General features: G+C 39.6%; 1 protein-coding gene across 2 annotated transcripts; it reads right to left on the bottom strand.

Annotated features, from left to right (window-relative positions):
- Nucleotides 1-8,627: 8,627 nt before the first annotated feature.
- On the bottom strand, nucleotides 8,628-17,793 carry fabp (fatty acid binding protein). Of its 2 annotated transcripts, none has more exons than XM_046618544.2 (3): nucleotides 17,629-17,793; nucleotides 9,503-9,774; nucleotides 8,628-9,042 (listed from the first exon to the last, which is right to left on the bottom strand). In XM_046618544.2, the coding sequence occupies exons 1-3, from the start codon at nucleotides 17,699-17,701 to the stop codon at nucleotides 8,989-8,991; spliced, it is 399 nt and encodes a 132-aa protein (XP_046474500.1). In that variant the 5' UTR covers nucleotides 17,702-17,793; the 3' UTR covers nucleotides 8,628-8,988. The 2 variants fall into 2 exon arrangements, with proteins under 2 accessions (XP_046474500.1, XP_046474499.1); XM_046618543.2 differs by lacking the exon at nucleotides 17,629-17,793 and adding an exon at nucleotides 11,255-11,417.
- Between the last annotated feature and the right edge of the window lie 4,973 nt (nucleotides 17,794-22,766).

Here is a 22,766-nt window from a genome sequence, read left to right as displayed (position 1 = left end):
TTTCGATTTTACTGTACCATATTTTTCCTTCCTATATTTTTCTGTATTTCGACTTGCTATGTTTTCAATTTTCCGGACTTGAACTTTCCACATTTTTAAAGTCTACGAATAAGATTTTCGCGACGGTGAAATTTCGACATTCTGGTCCTTCTGTCCACCAGCGATTCTAGTTTCTTATTCCTACCCCCTCAAAATAGATCTTAATGTCAATGTATTGTAATCACTATTAGTTTGTCGACTTGGTCCATACTGACGTCTTGACGAATTGAAATTAGTAATTGTATGAGGAAATAGTTGTAGATACATAACCGTAAGTGGAAGAAATCAGAATAAAACCCTTTGCTTCTAATTTGCATGGCGAATAATGTTAAATTTGATGATCAATTCCGATAATTTCAGGTGAGTTTGATATATTTTAACCTTGTACCGTATGTATTAGATTTATAATACTTCGTACGAAATATCTGTTTTTTGTGGCAAAAAATAGTCGTACTGTAGCAGATTTCCAAAACTGTCCAACGGTAACATCGTCAGAGCGACTTTTGAAATTTCAAATTCTCGAAACACAGGAGTAATACTCCGATGCCTACCTCAGTGAATGAAAAATGTAGTCAAACGAAACAGGTTCCAGTATTCGATTTCATAATATCTCCGACTTTCAATCGAACAAAGGATTTGTGAATTCAGACTGAAAACAGTATAGTAATTCTTGGAATATCGTAAGAACCAATAAAACAATCCCGATGTCTGATATCAGAGGAAAGGTATTTCGACTGCGGATATGAACTTGGGTAATAATCCTTATTTTTTTTTTTTTTTGAACACCCGCAACGATATGAATGCCATGTTTGATTGAGATTAAAATAATACGATATTGTATTATTACTGCTATTTTATGTAACCTGGATTGAAATGAATAATGATTGAATTACTCCGTATTTTAAAAGGTTTTTATTAACTCGCTTTCTTGTCTGTTTGTTTATCTGTTCGGTATAGATTTTACAGATACCTGAAACGTTACACGCAGCTCAGAACTGGATGACTATGCAATATTATTTGATTGATTACAGAGTGAGATCATTCAATTATATTTCGAGAGTTCCGTCCAGTTAAGCTATACGCCCGTTTCTCAATTAATCTATAAACTCTCATTAAGAAGGTTCCTTCCTATTCCTTCTTTCATCCGATACTTGGTTCTATCCAAAATTAATTGCAAAAGTTCAAACACACAAGGGTAAACAGCGAGAAATAATTATGTGTTGAAATTATTTTTTAATATACAATGTTTATACGTTTTGACGAGTAAATGTAATACATCACAAATGCGCTGATTTTGATCAAGATGAAATGGATGCTCCGTATATGAGACAGTATTTAACGCAGTGTCCTGATTTAAAGACCTGAAAAGGTGATTGTCGGCGATTTTTTTTTTTTTTTTTATAGGGAGAGATAGAACGAAGCTTCTTAAAACTTCGAGTGTAATTTAACACACATTTGAAAGGTGCAAGCAAAAGCTTTTATCATCCAACTGTTGCAAAACGGCAGCGTTATTAGCTAACCCGTTAACTGAAGAATATACTCGTATCTTTAGTCAACGACTGACCATCGAAGGGCCTAGTCGCTCGAGTCTGGAATCGGCAGGAAAGATAAAGTGCGTATTTCTTGTCTGAAATGTAAAAACTAAAATCATTATACATCATATCATATCATCATACATCATACGTCATACATCATACAGAGTATTAAAGTTCGAAACCAAAGTTTGGATGTTCGGATGTTCAGAAAGTGACGTCACTCAGAATTCTTTTTCTCTTGACGTCATCGATCTATAGTAATCAGCTAGCCGAATTCCTTAGTTTGGAAACAACCGCGCAGTAGAGCGGACGGCGAGAATCGCGCTCCGCAGATTTCGAGTACCGCGAAACTCGACTTCCGGGACAAGCCCTCCATGGTTTCTGCGCTCCAGGTCCGCTACCTGGCGAAACTCGACTTCCAGAACAAGTGCTCCGTAGTTCTGGCTATCCAGGTCCTTGATCTGATGACTTTTGACCTTCCGGACTAATTTTCAAGTTTACAAGTTTGATTATTGAAAACGTCATGTTTTGTACTATCCAACCAATATGCATGCTTCAGATAACATTTTGAATTGGAAAAAAAACCGAACAATCGGGATCAACAAATTGCAATTGGTGAGTGGCTGGCATTGTATAGATAGGAATACATGACAACAACATCGTTCAATTAGAGCTAAAATTGCTGTGCGTAGTGTTTCAAATCTTTCAGCACTTAGCTGATTCTTCTGTGGTATTCTTTGAGGAAATTTACTGTCATAAATTCACAATCCGTTATACTTACATGCATGGGTAAAGGTGATTTGTAGCATTATATAGAAAAAATCTTACGGGCAGATTCGGTTTGCCTCACATGCACAAAGACAGTGTTCATTCTGTATACTGTGAAGCAAATACCAGAATTACTCGGGGAGTCCCCAGTGCCCCAGTCTCCCCTACAAATATGTCATGTGGTAAAATACTGACAACGAGTAAGCGAGCGCACGAGCACAAAACCCAGTTACACTAGGTATCCGACCCCGAGCGAGCATTAGCGAGAAGGTCTTTGAAAACTAGTAATTTTAAATTCGCGCACCATTTTATTATCGATGTATCAAAATAACCCAGAAAACCGTGATATCATACTAATTGTCGAGCTCAAACGTAAAAAGTAACGATTTTTACTAAGAAAATTCTGAACAAAAATGAATGTGATTTAACGTTTCTTCAGAATTTTTCAGTTCATCGATTCTAAAAATATATGTCAATTCAAAGTAAATTTAGTTTTTACATTTCAGACAAAAATGACAAAAATGACGCACTCCATCATTCCTGCCAATTCGAGATTCCAGCAGCGAGCCGCTTCAATTGCTAACTAATAACTTCGCCATTTTGCGACAATTGATGATAAGTAAATTTTTCTTGTACTGTCCAAATGTAAGTTAAAATACACTCGAAATTTAGAAAAGCATCGTTACCTATCTCTCATTAAAGAAAAAAATAGCCGACAGTCAACGTTTCGCTTAATAATTATCATATTTGATTGATTTAAAAAAATAAAAATGTGTGCACTTTTCCCGATCTTTCATGTGGCAGCATTTAAAGAACCCGGTTTCCACTTGGAACCGTCATGGAAGATATTTTTTCTGCATTATCTGATTTTATTATTGACCTTTTTTCGGTGTTACTTGAATATTTACCTATATAATTTGTAACGAACAATGATCGCGAGGATCAACATCGAGTATCCCGCATCGATTTCTCGAAGTAAGTTCGTCGAATCGATATTTCGACACGCCAATCCCCACCCTCCAAATTATTAGTGAGATCGACACGTGAGACCGGAGCTCTGTCTCTTTCGTTCCGGGGTCGTCAACTGAGCAGGATCTAATCAACAGCGTGTTCGGGGGTCATCCGTGAAGTCCCAACTCGTCCTGGCCAGGCAAATTCAGAGACTCGAATCTCCTCCTTGTTCAAGGGCAAGGAACGTGACGAAATCGCCCAACCCGCCGATCAGCAGACCTCGGAACAAGAGAAAGAGCCAACGTGGGAAAGGCCGCCGATATCAGATAAGCGATCCTCATTATTGGCCTGTATGAACGAAACTTTCCCTGAGTGTTTGAATGTGAACGGGAAGGTTCACTTATATCCTGTACAGAAATCTTCGGTGTGTGAAGGAGTGTGTGTGACGTGAGGGAATGCATGCGTGAATGGTTTATGTGTAAAAAAGATCTATGTTACTCATTCCAAAATAAATGTGAAAAACTTATGAATTATTGACTGATTTCAGTTTTTAACCATTTGTATACGATAATAGTACAAAATAAATAATTTTAATCAACTATGTTCATGTAAATCAATAACAAAAATTATAGTTATATTATAGTATTTATAATATTAGATTACATTGTAATTAACTATCATCTACAATTTTTTAAGCTTGTCATGTTTACAATAGAGTATTTCAATTCATTTTTCGCGCAAGCCCTAATTCGGTAACTATCAATGCGCTAATACAATTTGTATAATTTTGTAGAATTTTCTCATAATCTTCTTGGTCGAATCTGTAATTTTTCGCCATGTTGAAAAGTGCTGGAATAAATTCTTTCATGCACTATTCCGACGTGATTTTGCGAGTGAAGTCGATTAGGCGCAGTCCCAATACGCTGCGATCAACGCATCAAAAGTTACAGCCAATAAACGAGATCCTGTGTTTTCGACATTTTTCAGCAGGTGCTTTTTTGCTCGCCGTTTCTCTCCTGTTGGTCCTACGCTCTTTTCGCTGCGTTTTCTGAGTTCCTGAGGGTCCAATTAGTCAGATAAGGGTCATTTAAATCGAATCTGAGACCAAAAGTATTTCGCCCAAAAAAAAAGTAAGGCTAACCCCTTTGTGTTTTTGGCGGAAATTTTCGCGATTTTGAAAAGTGCTGGAATCAATTCTTTGGCGCACTATATCGACGTAATTTTGCGAGAGAAATGGATTGGGCGCAATTCCAATACGCTGCGATCAACGCATCAAAAGTTACAGCCAATAAACGAGATCCTGTGTTTTCGACATTTTTCAGCAGGTGCTTTTTTGCTCGCCGTTTCTCTCCTGTTGGTCCTACGCTCTTTTCGCTGCGTTTTCTGAGTTCCTGAGGGTCCAATTAGTCAGATAAGGGTCATTTAAATCGAATCTGAGACCAAAAGTTTTTCGCCCAAAAAAAAAGTAAGGCTAACCCCTTTGTGTTTTTGGCGAAAATTTTCGCGATTTTGAAAAGTGCTGGAATCAATTCTTTGGCGCACTATATCGACGTAATTTTGCGAGAGAAATGGATTGGGCGCAATTCCAATACGCTGCGATCAACGCATCAAAAGTTACAGCCAATAAACGAGATCCTGTGTTTTCGACATTTTTCAGCAGGTGCTTTTTTGCTCGCCGTTTCTCTCCTGTTGGTCCTACGCTCTTTTCGCTGCGTTTTCTGAGTTCCTGAGGGTCCAATTAGTCAGATAAGGGTCATTTAAATCGAATCTGAGACCAAAAGTTTTTCGCCCAAAAAAAAAGTAAGGCTAACCCCTTTGTGTTTTTGGCGAAAATTTTCGCGATTTTGAAAAGTGCTGGAATCAATTCTTTGGCGCACTATATCGACGTAATTTTGCGAGAGAAATGGATTGGGCGCAATTCCAATACGCTGCGATCAACGCATCAAAAGTTACAGCCAATAAACGAGATCCTGTGTTTTCGACATTTTTCAGCAGGTGCTTTTTTGCTCGCCGTTTCTCTCCTGTTGGTCCTACGCTCTTTTCGCTGCGTTTTCTGAGTTCCTGAGGGTCCAATTAGTCAGATAAGGGTCATTTAAATCGAATCTGAGACCAAAAGTTTTTCGCCCAAAAAAAAAGTAAGGCTAACCCCTTTGTGTTTTTGGCGAAAATTTTCGCGATTTTGAAAAGTGCTGGAATCAATTCTTTGGCGCACTATATCGACGTAATTTTGCGAGAGAAATGGATTGGGCGCAATTCCAATACGCTGCGATCAACGCATCAAAAGTTACAGCCAATAAACGAGATCCTGTGTTTTCGACATTTTTCAGCAGGTGCTTTTTTGCTCGCCGTTTCTCTCCTGTTGGTCCTACGCTCTTTTCGCTGCGTTTTCTGAGTTCCTGAGGGTCCAATTAGTCAGATAAGGGTCATTTAAATCGAATCTGAGACCAAAAGTTTTTCGCCCAAAAAAAAAGTAAGGCTAACCCCTTTGTGTTTTTGGCGAAAATTTTCGCGATTTTGAAAAGTGCTGGAATCAATTCTTTGGCGCACTATATCGACGTAATTTTGCGAGAGAAATGGATTGGGCGCAATTCCAATACGCTGCGATCAACGCATCAAAAGTTACAGCCAATAAACGAGATCCTGTGTTTTCGACATTTTTCAGCAGGTGCTTTTTTGCTCGCCGTTTCTCTCCTGTTGGTCCTACGCTCTTTTCGCTGCGTTTTCTGAGTTCCTGAGGGTCCAATTAGTCAGATAAGGGTCATTTAAATCGAATCTGAGACCAAAAGTTTTTCGCCCAAAAAAAAAGTAAGGCTAACCCCTTTGTGTTTTTGGCGAAAATTTTCGCGATTTTGAAAAGTGCTGGAATCAATTCTTTGGCGCACTATATCGACGTAATTTTGCGAGAGAAATGGATTGGGCGCAATTCCAATACGCTGCGATCAACGCATCAAAAGTTACAGCCAATAAACGAGATCCTGTGTTTTCGACATTTTTCAGCAGGTGCTTTTTTGCTCGCCGTTTCTCTCCTGTTGGTCCTACGCTCTTTTCGCTGCGTTTTCTGAGTTCCTGAGGGTCCAATTAGTCAGATAAGGGTCATTTAAATCGAATCTGAGACCAAAAGTTTTTCGCCCAAAAAAAAAGTAAGGCTAACCCCTTTGTGTTTTTGGCGAAAATTTTCGCGATTTTGAAAAGTGCTGGAATCAATTCTTTGGCGCACTATATCGACGTAATTTTACGAGAGAAATGGATTGGGCGCAATTCCAATACGCTGCGATCAACGCATCAAAAGTTACAGCCAATAAACGAGATCCTGTGTTTTCGACATTTTTCAGCAGGTGCTTTTTTGCTCGCCGTTTCTCTCCTGTTGGTCCTACGCTCTTTTCGCTGCGTTTCCTGAGTTCCTGAGGGTCCAATTGGGCAGGTAAGGGTCATTCAAGTCGAATCTGAGACCAAAAACTTTTGGCTCCAAGAAGAAGAAAAAGTAAGGCAAATGCTTCGCATTTCGTCTGAAAACATTGACGTTTCTGAACAGCGCTAAAATCCATACTTTTGTCAACCACGTCGCCGTAACTTTGCAAGTGAGATTGATTGCGCACTGTCCGAATACCCAGCGCGCAACGGATCAAGAGTTATAGCAAAATGCAGAATGATTCTGCGGAAGAAGTTTCCGAGCTCTGAAAATCGCAAGAAAGCAAGGCACTCTTGATTTTTTCAGTTCATTAATGATTGATTTTGGGAAATGCTGAAACTGATTCAATCTTACCCTATATTGCCGCAATGTTGCGAAACGAATCCATTGCGCATAATCTTGACACGCTGCGAGCAACGAATCAAAACGTACGACTGAAAGACATCAAATTTCCTTCAGGTTTTCAATATATTTTTCATCATTCGTTGAGATTGTTTTTCGTGAAATCTACTGTCCCCGCCCACCTTTATTTCTTTATCTGAGTATAATTCTTATCCATGTTCATACTACGAATCGATACAAACGTCACACTTATTTATCCCTTTTAAAATCCGAATTGTATAAATAATAATCGCTAAATTTCAGAGAGCATTCGAGGATTTTTACAACAATTCATGTACTCACCGATCTCATCACCATCTCAAATGTTATATTGCGTTATGTTAAGAACTTTAATTTTGAGTTTTCATATAGAAATGCTCCCTTAAAGCTTTGTAGAATAGCTTACATAGAGCGTCTGCAGAGTTTTTCAGAAGTTTTGGTTGGTAACTTATTAGAAGCTTCCGAGGAGCTACAGGAGAGCTCGTTATTTGGGACATAGGCTCCACGGTGGGGCACTTCAGGGAGCTTCCCATGCGGTTTTTGCTGAGCTCACGAGGACTCGAGGGAAATCTTTTTCTGCCGTCTGGGAGAGTAACGGAAGAATCTCGATATGCTAGCCATTTTTATACAGCTGTAAGATTTAAATCTTATTTTCGTGCAATGTAAGAATTAGTACTAGGAACGCCTTCTTCGTGGCATGTGTTTTAACGTTTCACCATTTTAACGTGTAAACTGTAAAACAGGTCAAGGCGGAAAAAATCCGCCTAATATGGAATGCAAAAATCTAAAGGGTCTAGACTTCTTTTTTGATAATTTTGGAACCCAAAACATTTCGTCGTACAATCAGAAGCGATTCAGTTGGACCTATCTGGACTACTTGAATCCCACGAAATTCAAAAATGGCATGTAATATAGAACATAGTGTGATCAACAGCTGAGAAAATACACAAAAACTTTTCGACTTTCGACTGTAACTCTTGATCCGCTTATCGCAGCGACATTAGACTATGCGCGGAAGATTTCTGTTGCAAAATAACGATCACACGGAGTATCAGTTGAGAAAATACGAAGTACGTTCGTTTTTTCAATATTTACATATATCAGCTAGACGGTTTCAAAATTTGTACGTCACCAACCGTTATATTACAAAATTCCCCATTCTACCAGCTGATCTTTCACCTGAGTCATATTTGTCACGTTTATAATCCCAATAACAATCCTAGTAACGCCCAATTCAAATTATTGCTTCCGCTAAGCTACTGGATATTTATAACGAAGTTTGCGTACGGACTCGCCTCATTTCATGGCAACCTTGAACTTCCTCTGCTCTTCGGGAGTTTGTAATAAGATAAAGAGAATCACACTTTGCACTAAAAGAATTATTTCATAATTTTTGAAATATGCGTCATGTATTATGTTAGATACCGTATTTGTACAATCTTTGAAAATACAGTTGAATTTCGTAAGTTAAAAAGAAATGTTATATACAACAATAAACGGGGTCAAGAGGTTGCATACATAGGAATAATAATTATACGCTAACATTTTTAAATAATAAACTTTATTTGATAAAGTTCGCTTTGGAACGTTTCGATTAGTAGGATAGGAAAATTAGAAAAATATCAAACTCTCGAAATCAACATATACAAACGGGAATTCATAATTATGTATCGAATGTGTACGATTGCTGTATCACAATTTCGGTGACGATAGTTTTGAATTACATTCTTTCGTTAATGACTAAGACGTCGTGACGATAAACTTATATGATGATGCCTTGAGATGTATCTTGTAGTATTTTTCAAATACTATGTAAACGCGTATCGATGATTAGTTTTTGTGAAAACGAAGAAATGGGCAAACTCTCGGCACTTTTTGGAAATTATATCCACCGGATGATTCGTCTTATTCTTGAACTTTGTACACTCTTGTACAGACGATGTCGCCCAGCTTCATGACCTGAAACAATAAAAAGTTCCTATAAGCACAAAGTCTCACGCAATTGTAAATAATAAAGACTCGCCCAGAATTTTACGATGAAACTAATAAATCGAGTCTTGAGTACGGCAGATTAATTGCAACGAACCTTGCCGGACGGTTCGCGTTATACCGTTTAAAAATAGCATCACTGACGATTGAGTCAGCGGTTACGTTAACAAGCAATAGTTTATTTCGTACTTAGTTTATGCCCGTAAAGTGACTCTGTCACGCAAGAGTAACATCACAGTGCGCAGCATGTCAAAGTCCGTACAAGACTTGATCCGGACTAACAATGCAACGAATTTACTCTCCGCTGCGTTATTGTGCAAGCTTATTACGGCTACCGTAGAAAAAAAAATGTCCCCCGATGTGGAAACAATTACTGGTACAGATAACACTTAGGCGAATGCAATAACAGCGTTATAGGTATGACACTTACAGCCTTCATCTCCGTCGGCGTGAATTCTCGCTCGATTATGGTCTCCTTGTCTCCCTTCTGAACTTGAATGAATTTATTTCCTTCGCGGGTCATAACAGTCTTCACTTGACGACCGTCCAATGTCTCCTCGTCGAATTCTTCACCCAGCTTGAATTTGATCTCAGAGTTCTTGAAGGTGCTGGTCGTCTTCAAGACGAACTCGCCGTTGTTTTCGGTCAACTCGACCGTCGGGCTGATGCTGTTTCCCATCTTCCGGGTCACAAGACCGACTCCTGTTAAATCAGAATACAAAACGTGTATTGGTATTAGCGCAGTACCGCTTCTTTCCTTTTTTCTTTATCATACGAAAGCGATCGTGATTCCTGTTCTAATATGATTTCGTATACTACAAAATTAATTGTTTTTTTTTTTACAATATGTCTGGAAACTGAACGAGTTATAATGAAACGTGGAAATTCTGAAACGAAATGCACTGCAATTATATGATCCGCACGATGAATTTCATGCAAGCTGTTCATTTTGATAATACGTCAAAACTTGTGATCAAATTGCTCCTGAAAAGAGGTTCAGACGAAAAAAAATAATGTTTGTTTAGGCGAATGCGGCTGCCAGTTGGTAATTTGCCCCGCATAAAAAAGACGAGACGTATCAAATATCGTCGAGACCAACATTCGTTGATAAAAACCGCAGGCGGGCGACGCAGTCGAACGAGTTGAACAGACGTGAAACACGTACACAGTGATAATGAAGCATTTACAACTTCTCACAAACTTCGCGTGGCATAAATTGACCCGGTCCAGGAACAATATTGACAGAATGATTCTTGGTTGTAGTTTTTTTTTTTTCTTGGTATCTCCTGTAATCCGCGACCGGAATTCAAGAGGTCTGTTTGCTCGATCGCATCCAAGTTTAGAATGGGTATTAACGCAGATAAACAAGTATTTCAATCACTTTGAGCTCATTCAGTCCAAGCTTCGTTGCCTGACAAACACAATTCATAGCTATACACTCGTAAGCTCTGAATGTAAATGCCAATGAGAATCTAGGGCGTGATTATTGCGAATATAACCGATGATTGTATGTAGATGACATAACAACGCTTCGAATCATATCGTATGCGAAACAACGTCCGTCTATATTTATCATATTTAACCGATTGTAATTCAGGACGACCCCGGCAATCTATACTAATATAGTGATCGAAGAAGAAAAACTGGTCGAACCATTATTTATATCTGGTTGTCGGTTCTTTACTCCTTTCTCTTTACTTTGACAACAACCATTAACTCCGTTTAATAAAACGTAAATCCAGCCCCCTGCACGCTTCACGTTCTCCCGGTAGAATAATTTGCAGAAATTATAAAAAACAATTAAATTTTTGTACCTCTGAATCATCCGGATACCGAAGGCTTCACATAATTTCTGCATTACACGTAGATAATTCATGCGATACGCGTACGAACTAACGAGTGATTGAACATTTTTCACAAGTCTATGCTTCCAAGAGAATGACTGATAAGTTTTGCAAAACAATTGCAAAGCGTAGGTAGAGGTCAGAGATCACACGAGAGCTCGTAATACGATTTTCTAGTCTCTACCAACTATAACAAATAGTTGGATGCTACATTGCGCAAATCAGAGCACCAAATGGCCGAATAATTTATTACAGATTCGACACCGGATGAATCGTAATAATTGAGTTCTGAATTTACATATCCTTAACCGACGAAGTTCGAAAAAAATGAGACTTACCGATAGCCTTCATGTACTCGTCAAAATTTTCGGACTTGTCGAGCTTGTATTTCTTTCCTATGAATGCGTCTGCCATTTCGGATTTGTAAGGTTCGACTTGATCTGAGGTAGGACTCTGAAAATTTTCACAGCTACAAAGCTTGAGTAAGACTGACTTCTGACGAGCCGGTCAACCGAGCTTTATAGGACTCCTCTAATCGACAAAATATTTTTCTCCTGACACCGATAGAGATGCTCTCACCATTCATTGGTCCGCAAGGATTCGGTCGAGCCAATCAGAGACTGATCGATAGAGGCTAGAGGAGGAGGAATAATGGTATCGATGAAGTTTGACCCTCTGCTGTACACGCGCCTCGGCTTGTGTACCTATACATATTCAATAACACTTTACGCCTATAAGGTGTACGTATGTACATTATCCGTGATCAAGCTGGTATACAACTGAAACCTCTTCAGTGCAAGGTACAACAATTATTTTATTGAATTTCGAGTAACTGCGAATAGTTCAACGAACAGTATCAAATCTAACTTTCAACGAATGCAGACACTCAGCGTCAAACGACAAAGTAGATTAGTGAGCACGTTATGTTTCCAACAATTCACAAAACCGTCAAACTTGTAACGTTTACATTTTTTGAAAATGACGTGCAGTATTATCGACGAATCGAATTGGAATTCCCCATTCATTTGAAACCCCTGGTATTTCAGTCAGTCTGCAATTACAGGCGTGTGTTTAAATTAAACGCACAGAAACGATATTGTGCAAAATACGTTAGTTGCATGCTTTAATTATATCCATTACGATTACAAGCTGAGGAGTCAACTCTCTCGAGTTCTTCGAACGAACTAAGACACGCGTTTATAATAAACGAACAGATGCTTTTGTCAGAGCTCATACATACTGGGGCATTTACACATCCACAGTAAAAACTTGGAACGTTGCGACTGCGGCAACGCGAGGCGATAAATTGCAAAATAGAATCGTTTTCCCTGCGACTATAGAAGAAAACAATTATAACGGAAATTGATTACAGATTCCGATCGTTCGTAGAATCGCAGTGGGAAATTATTCGTGAATAGGCTTAATTTTGTATTGAAAAGACTATACAGCGCATCCGATACCAAAGATTATATTTTATGCCGAGCTTGTCACATAAATGAGGTACAACGCGTCAGACGGGTTAGTCAAAATTGTACAAAAACGTATTTACAAAAGCTATTCGTTCTTCTGACTGAACAAGTTCTACAGGACAATGAGTTAACAAACTTGTTTGACTATGGAGTATAGTTTGCTCACAGACGACGTGGGCGGTAAGTAGGTTGGAATTTTTGTTCATTTAAAGGGTTGAAGGGTCGGATGGCCTCAGACATTCATCGTGAAGCCATGCGCATAAACCGGTTACCCTTGCCTCAGGCTAACAGGGTGAAATGAGTCTTTAAAAAAAAATATACGAATTATTCTGACAGATATTTCGGTATAATATTGAAGAAAGAAAAAAGAAATGTATAATACAGAGATTATATACATCCGACAAAAATTGTAAGTATTCGCGTGCTGATAAATTTGTGATGAAAATTTTTGTAAGCATCTACGTGTCACCATGACGGTAAGATATATTGCGCTGGATACAAAAATCATAATAAGTATATAGTAATTTTAGCATTCATGGGGGTCATAAATAAGGTCGATAAGATATCAGAGCAAATTTATTTTCACTAAAGTATCTCAGTCAAGATCGAACCTGTTTGAGCGATCGGCTTACTGACCTGCGAGGAAGTGGTTTTGTAAAAAATTAATAACAGTACGATGGATCGGTTCGTTAGCTAAAATGTAAAACAGTGTGACGAACATACATTATCAGTAAAAACGAACTCCATCATATCAATGCCTGAATCCGAACCATTAATCTTTATCCGAATCCGCTGTAACATTTTCTTCTCGGATTATAAATATAGAAAGATAAATTCTGTTATCAAAGTTCTTAATTTGTATCTTTTGGACTCATTATCTCTCAAAAGTTGTGGCCATTTGAGATAAGACCGTGCAGTGCAATGCACAAACAGAATTTGGTATCCAAACTTTGATCGGATTGACAATGATTTATGTCATCTTGCCTAATGGGTTCTAATTAGAATACAATTCTAGTATCTATAAGATATAATTTATGAAAAGTAACATAAGTATACGGATCTGACGGATTTCGGACCTTTGCAAATAAGAGTTGACAATAATTGATGAGGATTACTGTAAACGAATCCCACTGCAGTATTTCATCTTCCCGCACCAACGAAATGAATTACAGACCCTAAATAAAGTCTTCCGGCAAAGTCCGATCTTGGATATTTTATCTAAATGCAACTCGGTGATTAGTTGAAAAAGAGAAAAAAAAAGAAAATAGATATAAAAAAAGTAAGTAAAGCCGACTGATTAGAGAAATCCGATAAACACCATTGCGCAAGAATGATAGTTATATCATCGCGATGGGGAACGAAGCTCATTGTGCTTAACAAGCTTTGGTTCTCTTATCCGAAATGAAAAATCGATTACTATAACCTACCCCAGGGAAATAAAAGCGACAAACTTCTCTAATTCTAAGCTCTAATAACGACACACTACTCTACTTCAAATTCTTCATATTTCGCCGATTGCTCATTCACATAAATGACAAGTTCCGCACGAAAGGCACTAACTAGCTACAAACGTTCTACAACTACAGCTAATAATCAGCAATTCAGAGATCATGCTAATTCGACTACGGTCTGCATTGTAAAAATAAATCTATACAAAGTAATTAAAAGTATAAGTATAAGTAAATGAATGTGCTCGTTTCTACGGTCAGCAGATGTGAAACTTTACACGAAATTCCTTTCCATTGATGCAAATAATAACTTATACCATCAAAATTACAGGTCTGACTACTTTTATTAATTTATGCATAACTTTTTTTCATTCGAATACCGTTTGACTCGCAGCTGTCTACGTAATGCATAAAAGTTGATGACGGTATGACCAAAAGAGTGGCTAAATATAGAAAGAAATCGTGTGTAGTCACACACATTGTTCAACTCATTTTCAACATATTTATATATAAAGCCATGTACCAGCAACAAGATAGAACCCCATTGATTTGCGTCGGGACCTTGCGATCCGATACGTGACAGATTTATGGTAATAGGTACAACAGGCTGCGGAGGTGAGAACAGCTAAAGAAGTGATACCCTGGTCTTAGGTCGTTCTGAGGTTCTCAAGTTACGAGCACCCAGCTCCTTCGGTTACATTGTTCCAGATACCGGTTTGCGGTTTTTCTCATTTCTATACCATCTTTCAACACGTTTTTAACGATTTCCTGAAATACTCGTCCTTGGCATTTCTCAACGTTTTTACCGAGAATTATGCTTATCGCGTTATCGTTCCAAAAGCTTTTACCGACCAGAAATTGGCTAGATCCGAAATTCGATAAAGATAACACAAGAATCTCTACAGACGCGTTGTTCTTTTTCTCGGATCTGTCGCACCACGCACCAGCTAACTTCATTCAGCTATTAGCTGAAAAAAATCACCGAGTCAAAGTCTAAGGCGTTAACGAATTCACATCGACCTATGAACGGCTCGTGATAACTATTCTAAACTGCGAGAGATTTACAATCAAATGCACATTATAGTTATAACGGTGGATATACGCGAGTAAAAAAGGATTATATAAGATAAACAAACAAATTTTGTATAACAATTATTCAAACGCGTCAAACAATTCTTTACCACTTTTTTTGTTGAGAATATCGAATTTTTTTACCACACAAGCTGCTCAACAATTGATCTTCTTCGTTCATTGCCGTTCACGCATGTAATGAAGCGGAATGGGACACCGTGCAGGCGATGCTTGCATTAATAAGGCCTAGGATATCTGAGTAGGTAGGTAAAAGCCACAGCTCTACATACTGCCGTGTAACATGAAAGAGATGGTATTCTCCGGTATCATGATGCTTGATACCATACCACAGGGGGGATATGCTGCGAGCATCGCGACGAGACGACGGGCCCGCATTTAGTCCCACTGGATGTGCACTCGCCACACGATTGCCGCTTATTAGTCTACATTGGAATATAAATTCAGGGACTAAATTGGGCCTCAATTGGTCTGTCTGTCGGGCGGTCGGGCGATCGACGAACGTCGAAGAGTCGGATGCACGTCTTCACGGTCGGTGCTAAGTCAATGCATCCATCCCGATTAATCTAAACGAATGAAAATTGATTATTTCATTGGATATTCGGGGCGCGGTCTTGGGCTTGCGATACTTTCTCGTACATTCCATTATCGCATTCCCCGCGGTGTTAGCTTCACGCGGATTGTACATTTATTGGAAGAAAAAAATTGGAACTTTCAAAATTAGAACCTGGTTGGAAATATTGTCGATTAATTAATTAATTCAACTGCCGTTAATGGCAGCCTTTTCATGAGAGGTGAAAATTTGCGGCAAAATTTGTCTACATATATCTTCTGAATTGACTCGCGGTGACAACGTTCAGAGTTTTTATCATACGCGTTATCTCGCATGTCTGTCTCGAATTGAAACATACACCAGCAGAAGAGGTGTACCAATAATTGATATAAATCGTCACGGAAGCGTAAAAATTCGATATAGCAGCCATTCAGGTGAACGCCAGTAAGTCTCGTTGACATTGTGGTGTACGAAAAGAAAAATTAACATGTGAACAAGCGTTGGAGTTCGCATGGTCGAAAAATGTCGAAACTGTAGGAAGCCACGCGAACATTGAACTTATATTTTGTAGCAACCGTACGTACAACGCGACGCAATGTTCTTATCGCACCCAAATTAGGTTTTCTGATAACTGGTCCGAAGTTTATAGAATGCAAAATAATATAAAAATGAAAATCTGGAGAGTTCGCAAAAGCTGAGACGCTCTGATTATTTGGTCGACGATGAGCCGAGCCGTTGACTGACCGGTAAGCCTGATTGTCTTCATTACGTATTCCGTGAGTCAAGGTTGAGAAGTTGGGAATCGACTACAGTAGCGTCATCTAGAACGGAGGCGTAGAACCGTAACACCGAATCTTGAGATATCTGATACGACGACAGATTTTCGATGACAATGTAGGCGATAGTGGGAAACGGGTTCCTCGACATTCCGAAAGAAAAATCTGTATACGCAGCTTCATATCGGCGTCTCTAATGATCAAAACAAGGTTCCGTTAAAAGATGGACCGTTTGACCCCTGGCGCAAGTATTCCGACGATGCGTTGGAAACACGTTCGTGCATAAATCATAATGATTTTAAACTGCAGCCACTGTGGTTACAAACACCTGTTACGCTGTTATCCCATTTCGTTTTGTCTCGGGTATTCACAGAAGGTCTTCCTCGCGATTTATCTTCACCTCTATATCGCTCTCCCGCAGTAGACCATTAGGGCGCGGAGAAGTTATTCTCGTCGTAAAGAAAGAATGTCCGAGTCACGTTGTGGCGGTGGGCAGAGAAGCAGAGATTGAGAAAATAAAAATAAAAAATGGTAAGACGTTGGGAATGCTTCGTGTTTCATACTTTACAGCGTTGAGACCGTAACGGAAACATGTCATTTTTTCATGCTTCAAACGCGCATTATCGCAAGTACTGTGCACGCATGTACCAGGCATACATTGTCACGATCGAATGATGAATGTTCCCGCGACCAATTACCGTGCGGGAATCGCCGCATTTTTCATCGCGATAACGAGTTTCGATTATTATCTAGATCCGCGAGTGTGAATCACGATCTCAGAACACGTGACTTCTCACGATGGATTAGTTATCATCCAAGTACCCCGATTTTGATACCGGTGGTTTATGAGATAACATAAAAGCCGTCAGTCGTTATTATATGACCAATTGAACCGGAGTCCACAGGTGATTGATATTTTGAAGGAGCGTTTTATCTATATGTATAGACACGTAGGTACTTCGCTCGATACGATTGTATGGCAGCTACGATACCCGGCCAATTTTCTTTGCAAGGAGAGAAATGAATCTACCCGGTATATGCAGTGTGAAACACGCCTTAACCGTAGTATATAATATTATCTCGAATTTAAAGAGGTTTCCCAAGCATAAAAAAGGGTGTATTGAAAATTTTTTTTTATCCTTTTGTTGCATTCCCATTGGGCTGCCCAACTGCCGGAGTATACCGGGGGAAAAAAACTGATCCCGCAAATATTTGATAAATAAACGTTGATGCTACAACCAGGATATTTGGTTATTAGTAGCAGTTTCATGATGTTTCGAAGGACCAATTCCGCTACTCCGCATCGAATATTAAACTATACGCATGTATAAATAAAAGAAGGAGATACGATCACGATAAATTTAATCATATACATACCCAAACCCTTCATAAATTCCTCAAAGTTTTCGCTGCTGCTGAGCTTGTACTTCTTGCCGTAAAAATCAGCCATTGTATCGTTTGTACGTATTAACGAAGATTCTTGAACCTTGTCGGAGAATATAAACACGAGCTGTACTGGTTTCTCGCCGGCGAGCAACTGATCGAGGAAAATGTCCCGCAACCTTTCGAGAGAGAGAATATAGAGCCGGCTTTATCCCCGCCAACTTCCGCGCACAATGGGCATCGCGCAACACGAGAGGCGCTTTCCCATTGGTTAAAAAATATCCCGCGTTCAGGAGCAGCCAATTAAGTGATAGTTCGGTTTTTAAATTGGTTCGAATCCGTTTGCCTCTGCGACTGTACGTAACCGAAGCAAATTTTCGAGTCAATTAGAAAACAATATGACGATGCAACGGCACAGAGCTTTCGTCGCCTCTCCCAGACTGAAACTCTGAAATCGTCAGACGTATTCTTTGTGGTCACGGGTGATCTTCCTGATTAGTTCTTAGAATAGTAAGAATAGTCTGCTATCGGACAAAGACCGATAATTGGTATAATACAATCCGTCCGAGTACGTCCGCCAAAGACCGTAATGAATCATAGTTCGACTATTAGGTATGCGGGCACTCAGAAATGACGTTTCTTTTTACTGACGAAAGTAGCACTTTGTATATTTCTTTACATCCTGAATAAAGTTGGCGAGTTTGATTTCAGATCGACGTTACGATCAGTTAAGCGGTAAGAAAAAAGGTACAGAAGGAAAAAAGAAAAAGTGTTAATTCCACTTCGAGGAACGAATACGATTCTCGACCGAGAAAAAAGGATTTTGATATCGACATCGACGTGCAGTAGGCCGAGAGGTTTCCCGAAGTAATTACGATCGTGTAAACGGCGTGAATCGCAAGCATCCGAAGCCAGGTTTGGGTCTGATTTTAATACAGGAAGTCGCAGGAGACGAGGGGAAATCTCGCGTTCTGCGCGAGTTTGCGCTTTTAACGGTACTCATTATCAGGCAGACGTGGGGAGAAAAACGTGTCGGGAGATGGACCTGCAGCATCCCGAGCACCGAGCGTAGGACGAGTAGAGGAAGAAACCGAGGGGCGAAGGCGAAGGAGGGGAATCCGCTCGTGGCTGCAATTCACGTGGATCCCAGCCGCGGCGAGACGACCGACCGTCGGGTAAAGAGATCAATATAGAAGAGACGCAGGATCGCTGATCACGCCACACTCCCGCACACGCGCATTGCATGGGTTCCTCCTTGCTCCTGACATCCCGCTCTTTATTGGGTGAGGAAATGGTGGGCCGACTGCTTCTCGATCGGAGAAAATTAAGAGACCTGAAGTTAGTGACGTTGAAGTAAGGAAACATCGGGGAAAGAGTCATGAGTTTGCAATTTCGGAATGATTCTCAGGGAGTTGCATTTACAAAATATGAGCATGTTTTGTTTGTTAATGTTTACTAAATTTTAGACAATCTGAAAGTTGTGACGCTAACGATTTTTCGTAATCATTCGTTGTTACGGTAACGCTACTACCTTCAACCTCATAGAAAATTCGTTCATGTGTTATACACGTATGCCTATCTTTGAGAGTGTAATGATAAAATGAAGTAAACGTAAATGATTCAAATTCCAAACTATGTGTGTACGTATTTTAGGGCGGTTCAGAAAACGGTATCTTTTAGATTTCGCATTTCTCCGAGATCCTTACACTCTTTTAACTAAAAAATAGCTTACGCGAAAGGGTTGGGCTGAAAATTTGTTTTTACTACTGCCTCAACGAAGTTGAAATTTCGAAAAAAGGCTACTTTCGGGAATTTCAAAATTGAAATATCCTCACATCCTTCGATGGCTACGTTTTGTATCTCGAAACAAAAGTTTTTGTAAAATCTGAGATGCGTTCGTTTTTTTTTGTTTAGTATCGAAAACTTTATGTTGAAATTCGTAAAAACAAATTTTATCAACTATCAAATATTAAAAATTTCAACAGATTTTTCAGTACTGAACAAAAAATCGCATGCGTTCCAGTTTTTTGGGATATGTAAATTTTTTCGAAATTTCAACATCGTTGAGGCAGCAGTAAAAGAAAATTTTCAACCCAACCCTTTCCTCCAAGTTCTGGAGGAGAAGTTGTACAATTATAGCGGTTGCTACGCGTGTCGAGCAAAATGAGTAAGTTTAAATGAGTAAGTGACCAACCCTAAATTCTGGTGATATATAAATTTGTGTATTATCTCTGAATCGTATATTATGTATGATTAACGAAAGTCACAGCTCTGTGAATAATTCCTGATTCATTTGGCAACAAATTCGTGAAATTGCGCAGCTCAGAAAGATACGCTCGGCTAAACTTGCGTCGAACTACAACAATCCGGAGGTGGATTTGCTCGCGGAGTCTGTCCGTGCGGAGTAAAAACTTTGTACAAGAGACAGAAAACTCCTGCCGCATGAGCGCGAAAAAACTTGCTCACTAAACTTTTTACAGACAATCCTCGAGTCGATGCTGTAATATACGTGTACGATATTATACGAGCATACTGTAGAATTTTCATATTTTTGATCCCGATTCATCCCACGAATAGTGAACCAAATCTAAATACAAAAATTTTTCGGACACATGAACTGGAACGATAATCTGAAATTTCTCGGAATTTTGAAATAACTTTTAAATTTTGGCAAATCGCGGAATATTCTTTCGCACACACAAGTACCTTGTTGGAGTTCGATTCTGAATAAGAAACTTTCAATACGTGCCTGAGGATAAATGCCAGACTGTGCATGAATATGAAATTTCAGAATACGAGGTCGGTTCAAGTTTTCCGGTTCGTTGATCCGCAAGGGTTCGTTGATCGAGAATTAACCAGACGTCCAGAAAGGTTCATCCTAATATATCGCAATAATTAGAACCCACACGAACGTTATTCGTAATTGAATTTGTACAGCGGAACTGCGGCGTATTCCGACGTATTATAATTAATACGCCGACTTCCGCCTCTGCGGCCAAGAGTCTGTAGTGTCGAGGATAAAGAACTTCTGACAGCGTATGATCTCGACCCCCCCCCCCTCCCCACCCCTCATCCCTCCCACACCCTCGTTTTGCTTACATGTGCTACACTACCCAGCCCTAAGATATTATTGAATTTTTTTGAACACTTCGGAGTCCGTTACACCCCATATGGTATTCTTGATTAATAACTTACGCTTTGGTTGTATTTTCTGCAACAACAAATTTTAGTACTTGATCGGTAAGCGCGATTCTTCTGATGATAATGATTATTTTTGTGAAGTTTAAAGAGGTTGGCGCGAATCAAAAATAAGCAATTAGATTTATTACTCATCTAATTATCATATATTCCATATAAGCTGTGATAACTTTTCTAAAAAGACAAGAAAATAAAATATGAAAATTATATGCAAGAACTTGAATACCTATAGATTTTTTAGTTCAAGTTTAGAATGGTAAAGAATGTGGTACAATTGCTCGTTTTCACTCTGTAGTGACTTATTCGAGAAACTCTTATCTATAATATCGCCAAGACTCTTTCCCTTATCACAATGGTTCGGTAAAATATAATTTTTTTTAAGATTGCATTAATATCGATTTTGATCGATGTGTTTGAATATCGAATTGAATAACGTAAAAAGGTAAAATCGATTTCAGGGAGTTTATAAACCACTAGGCATCTGATCAAAATCAGTCATCTCAGATGGAGTGAAATTGAACGAATTCGGTGGATTTTTAACAATTTCAAAGTTATTTGTAATGAAGTTAGTTTATAATTTAAATATATTTTTTCTCGTATACTTTCACGAAAATCATCGTATATATTTAGCTTGCGAATATATTAATTTGGTGAATAGCGAGCATGCGAAAATATCGCGATCTGCAAATAACGAAAAAGTATCGAATCTTCGACCCATCCACCAGTCTGTCTAAGTTAAACGGAAATAAGATTAGATTATCAAAATTACTCAAAGATACGATAATCGTTTGGGGTCTGTCAGTTCCGGCCGCGCCGCGGCCCTTGCGGATGGAAAACGGGGCAAGCCAGCTGAACACCCGGTATGCCCGCCCCGAAGGAAGGCCACAGGTACAACTTGGCCGGCGGTTAAAATTGGCTCCGAGAACGTGCGTCCGACGTTTCCGGTAGGCCACCGTCGGCTACAAGCGCGGACATCTGGGAGGCTCGCCGCGTCGCGACGCCTGCCGTAACCGCCGAGTAACTCTGCCACACTCGGCTTTGATCGAGTAGTCCAGTCGGAATATGCTTACATTTGAAATTGGAATTTTTACATGTCACAATTTTCTTTTTTCAATAGTTGGGAGGGATCGCTGGTAGTCCGGTTCCAGAATTTCGTCGAGATTCTGCTATAGCTTTGGCCGCCATCTTGAATTTACGGGGGAATTTGTTTTTGTCAAGTAACTCGGCTATTTTCAACTATTCACTAAAAATGATCGGAACTAAACTTGTAGATTCGACTATCTGCATCTCGACAATGTCATGACAATTTTTTTTTTTTTTTTTCATCATCGATATTTGACTAGTTGAATTATAGATTCAAAATGGCGGCCGAAGGTATTGCGGAATCTGGTCGGAATTCTGGATTCAGACTACCAGCGACACCAATTGTACCATCGAAAAATTGCAGTTTCAGATTCTTTTTTGTACGCAGGGACTGAGCTTGAGGTTCGAACCGTCCGGTCCGTCCAGCCGACTTATCGCGAACGGAATATCTCCGCGAGGAATGCCGCTGGCAAATATTGGTTCGCCGCTACGGTGTCGCAGCCTTTTCTTTGGTGTGCGTATATTTCGCCGCCGCGGTGGGTGTGTATTCGCCGGATTGGCCATGCTTGTCTGCCTGCCTCATTCCGCGCTGAACCGGACCGATCCCGACCCGTCGATTTCCTCGGGACAGGTATGAGTCCACGGGTTCTCATCGCGGTGCTAAAAAAAACCCATTCCCAACACTGCACCCGGTATTTCCCTAATACTGCCAAGGAAATTGACAAAGTCATTCCCGATAGTAATTGACTACTGCGTCGAGACCGTTTTCAACGGGTCTTCGATGCTCACTTTCCTAAAAATTTCCTTACTTTTCGAGCAGCCCCGAGACCCGCACCGACATTTCTGCAGGT

Source organism: Neodiprion pinetum, chromosome 3 (assembly GCF_021155775.2).
Source record: "Neodiprion pinetum isolate iyNeoPine1 chromosome 3, iyNeoPine1.2, whole genome shotgun sequence".
NCBI classification, from domain to species: Eukaryota; Metazoa; Arthropoda; class Insecta; order Hymenoptera; family Diprionidae; genus Neodiprion; species Neodiprion pinetum.
This window is presented reverse-complemented; position numbering and strand designations above follow the sequence as displayed.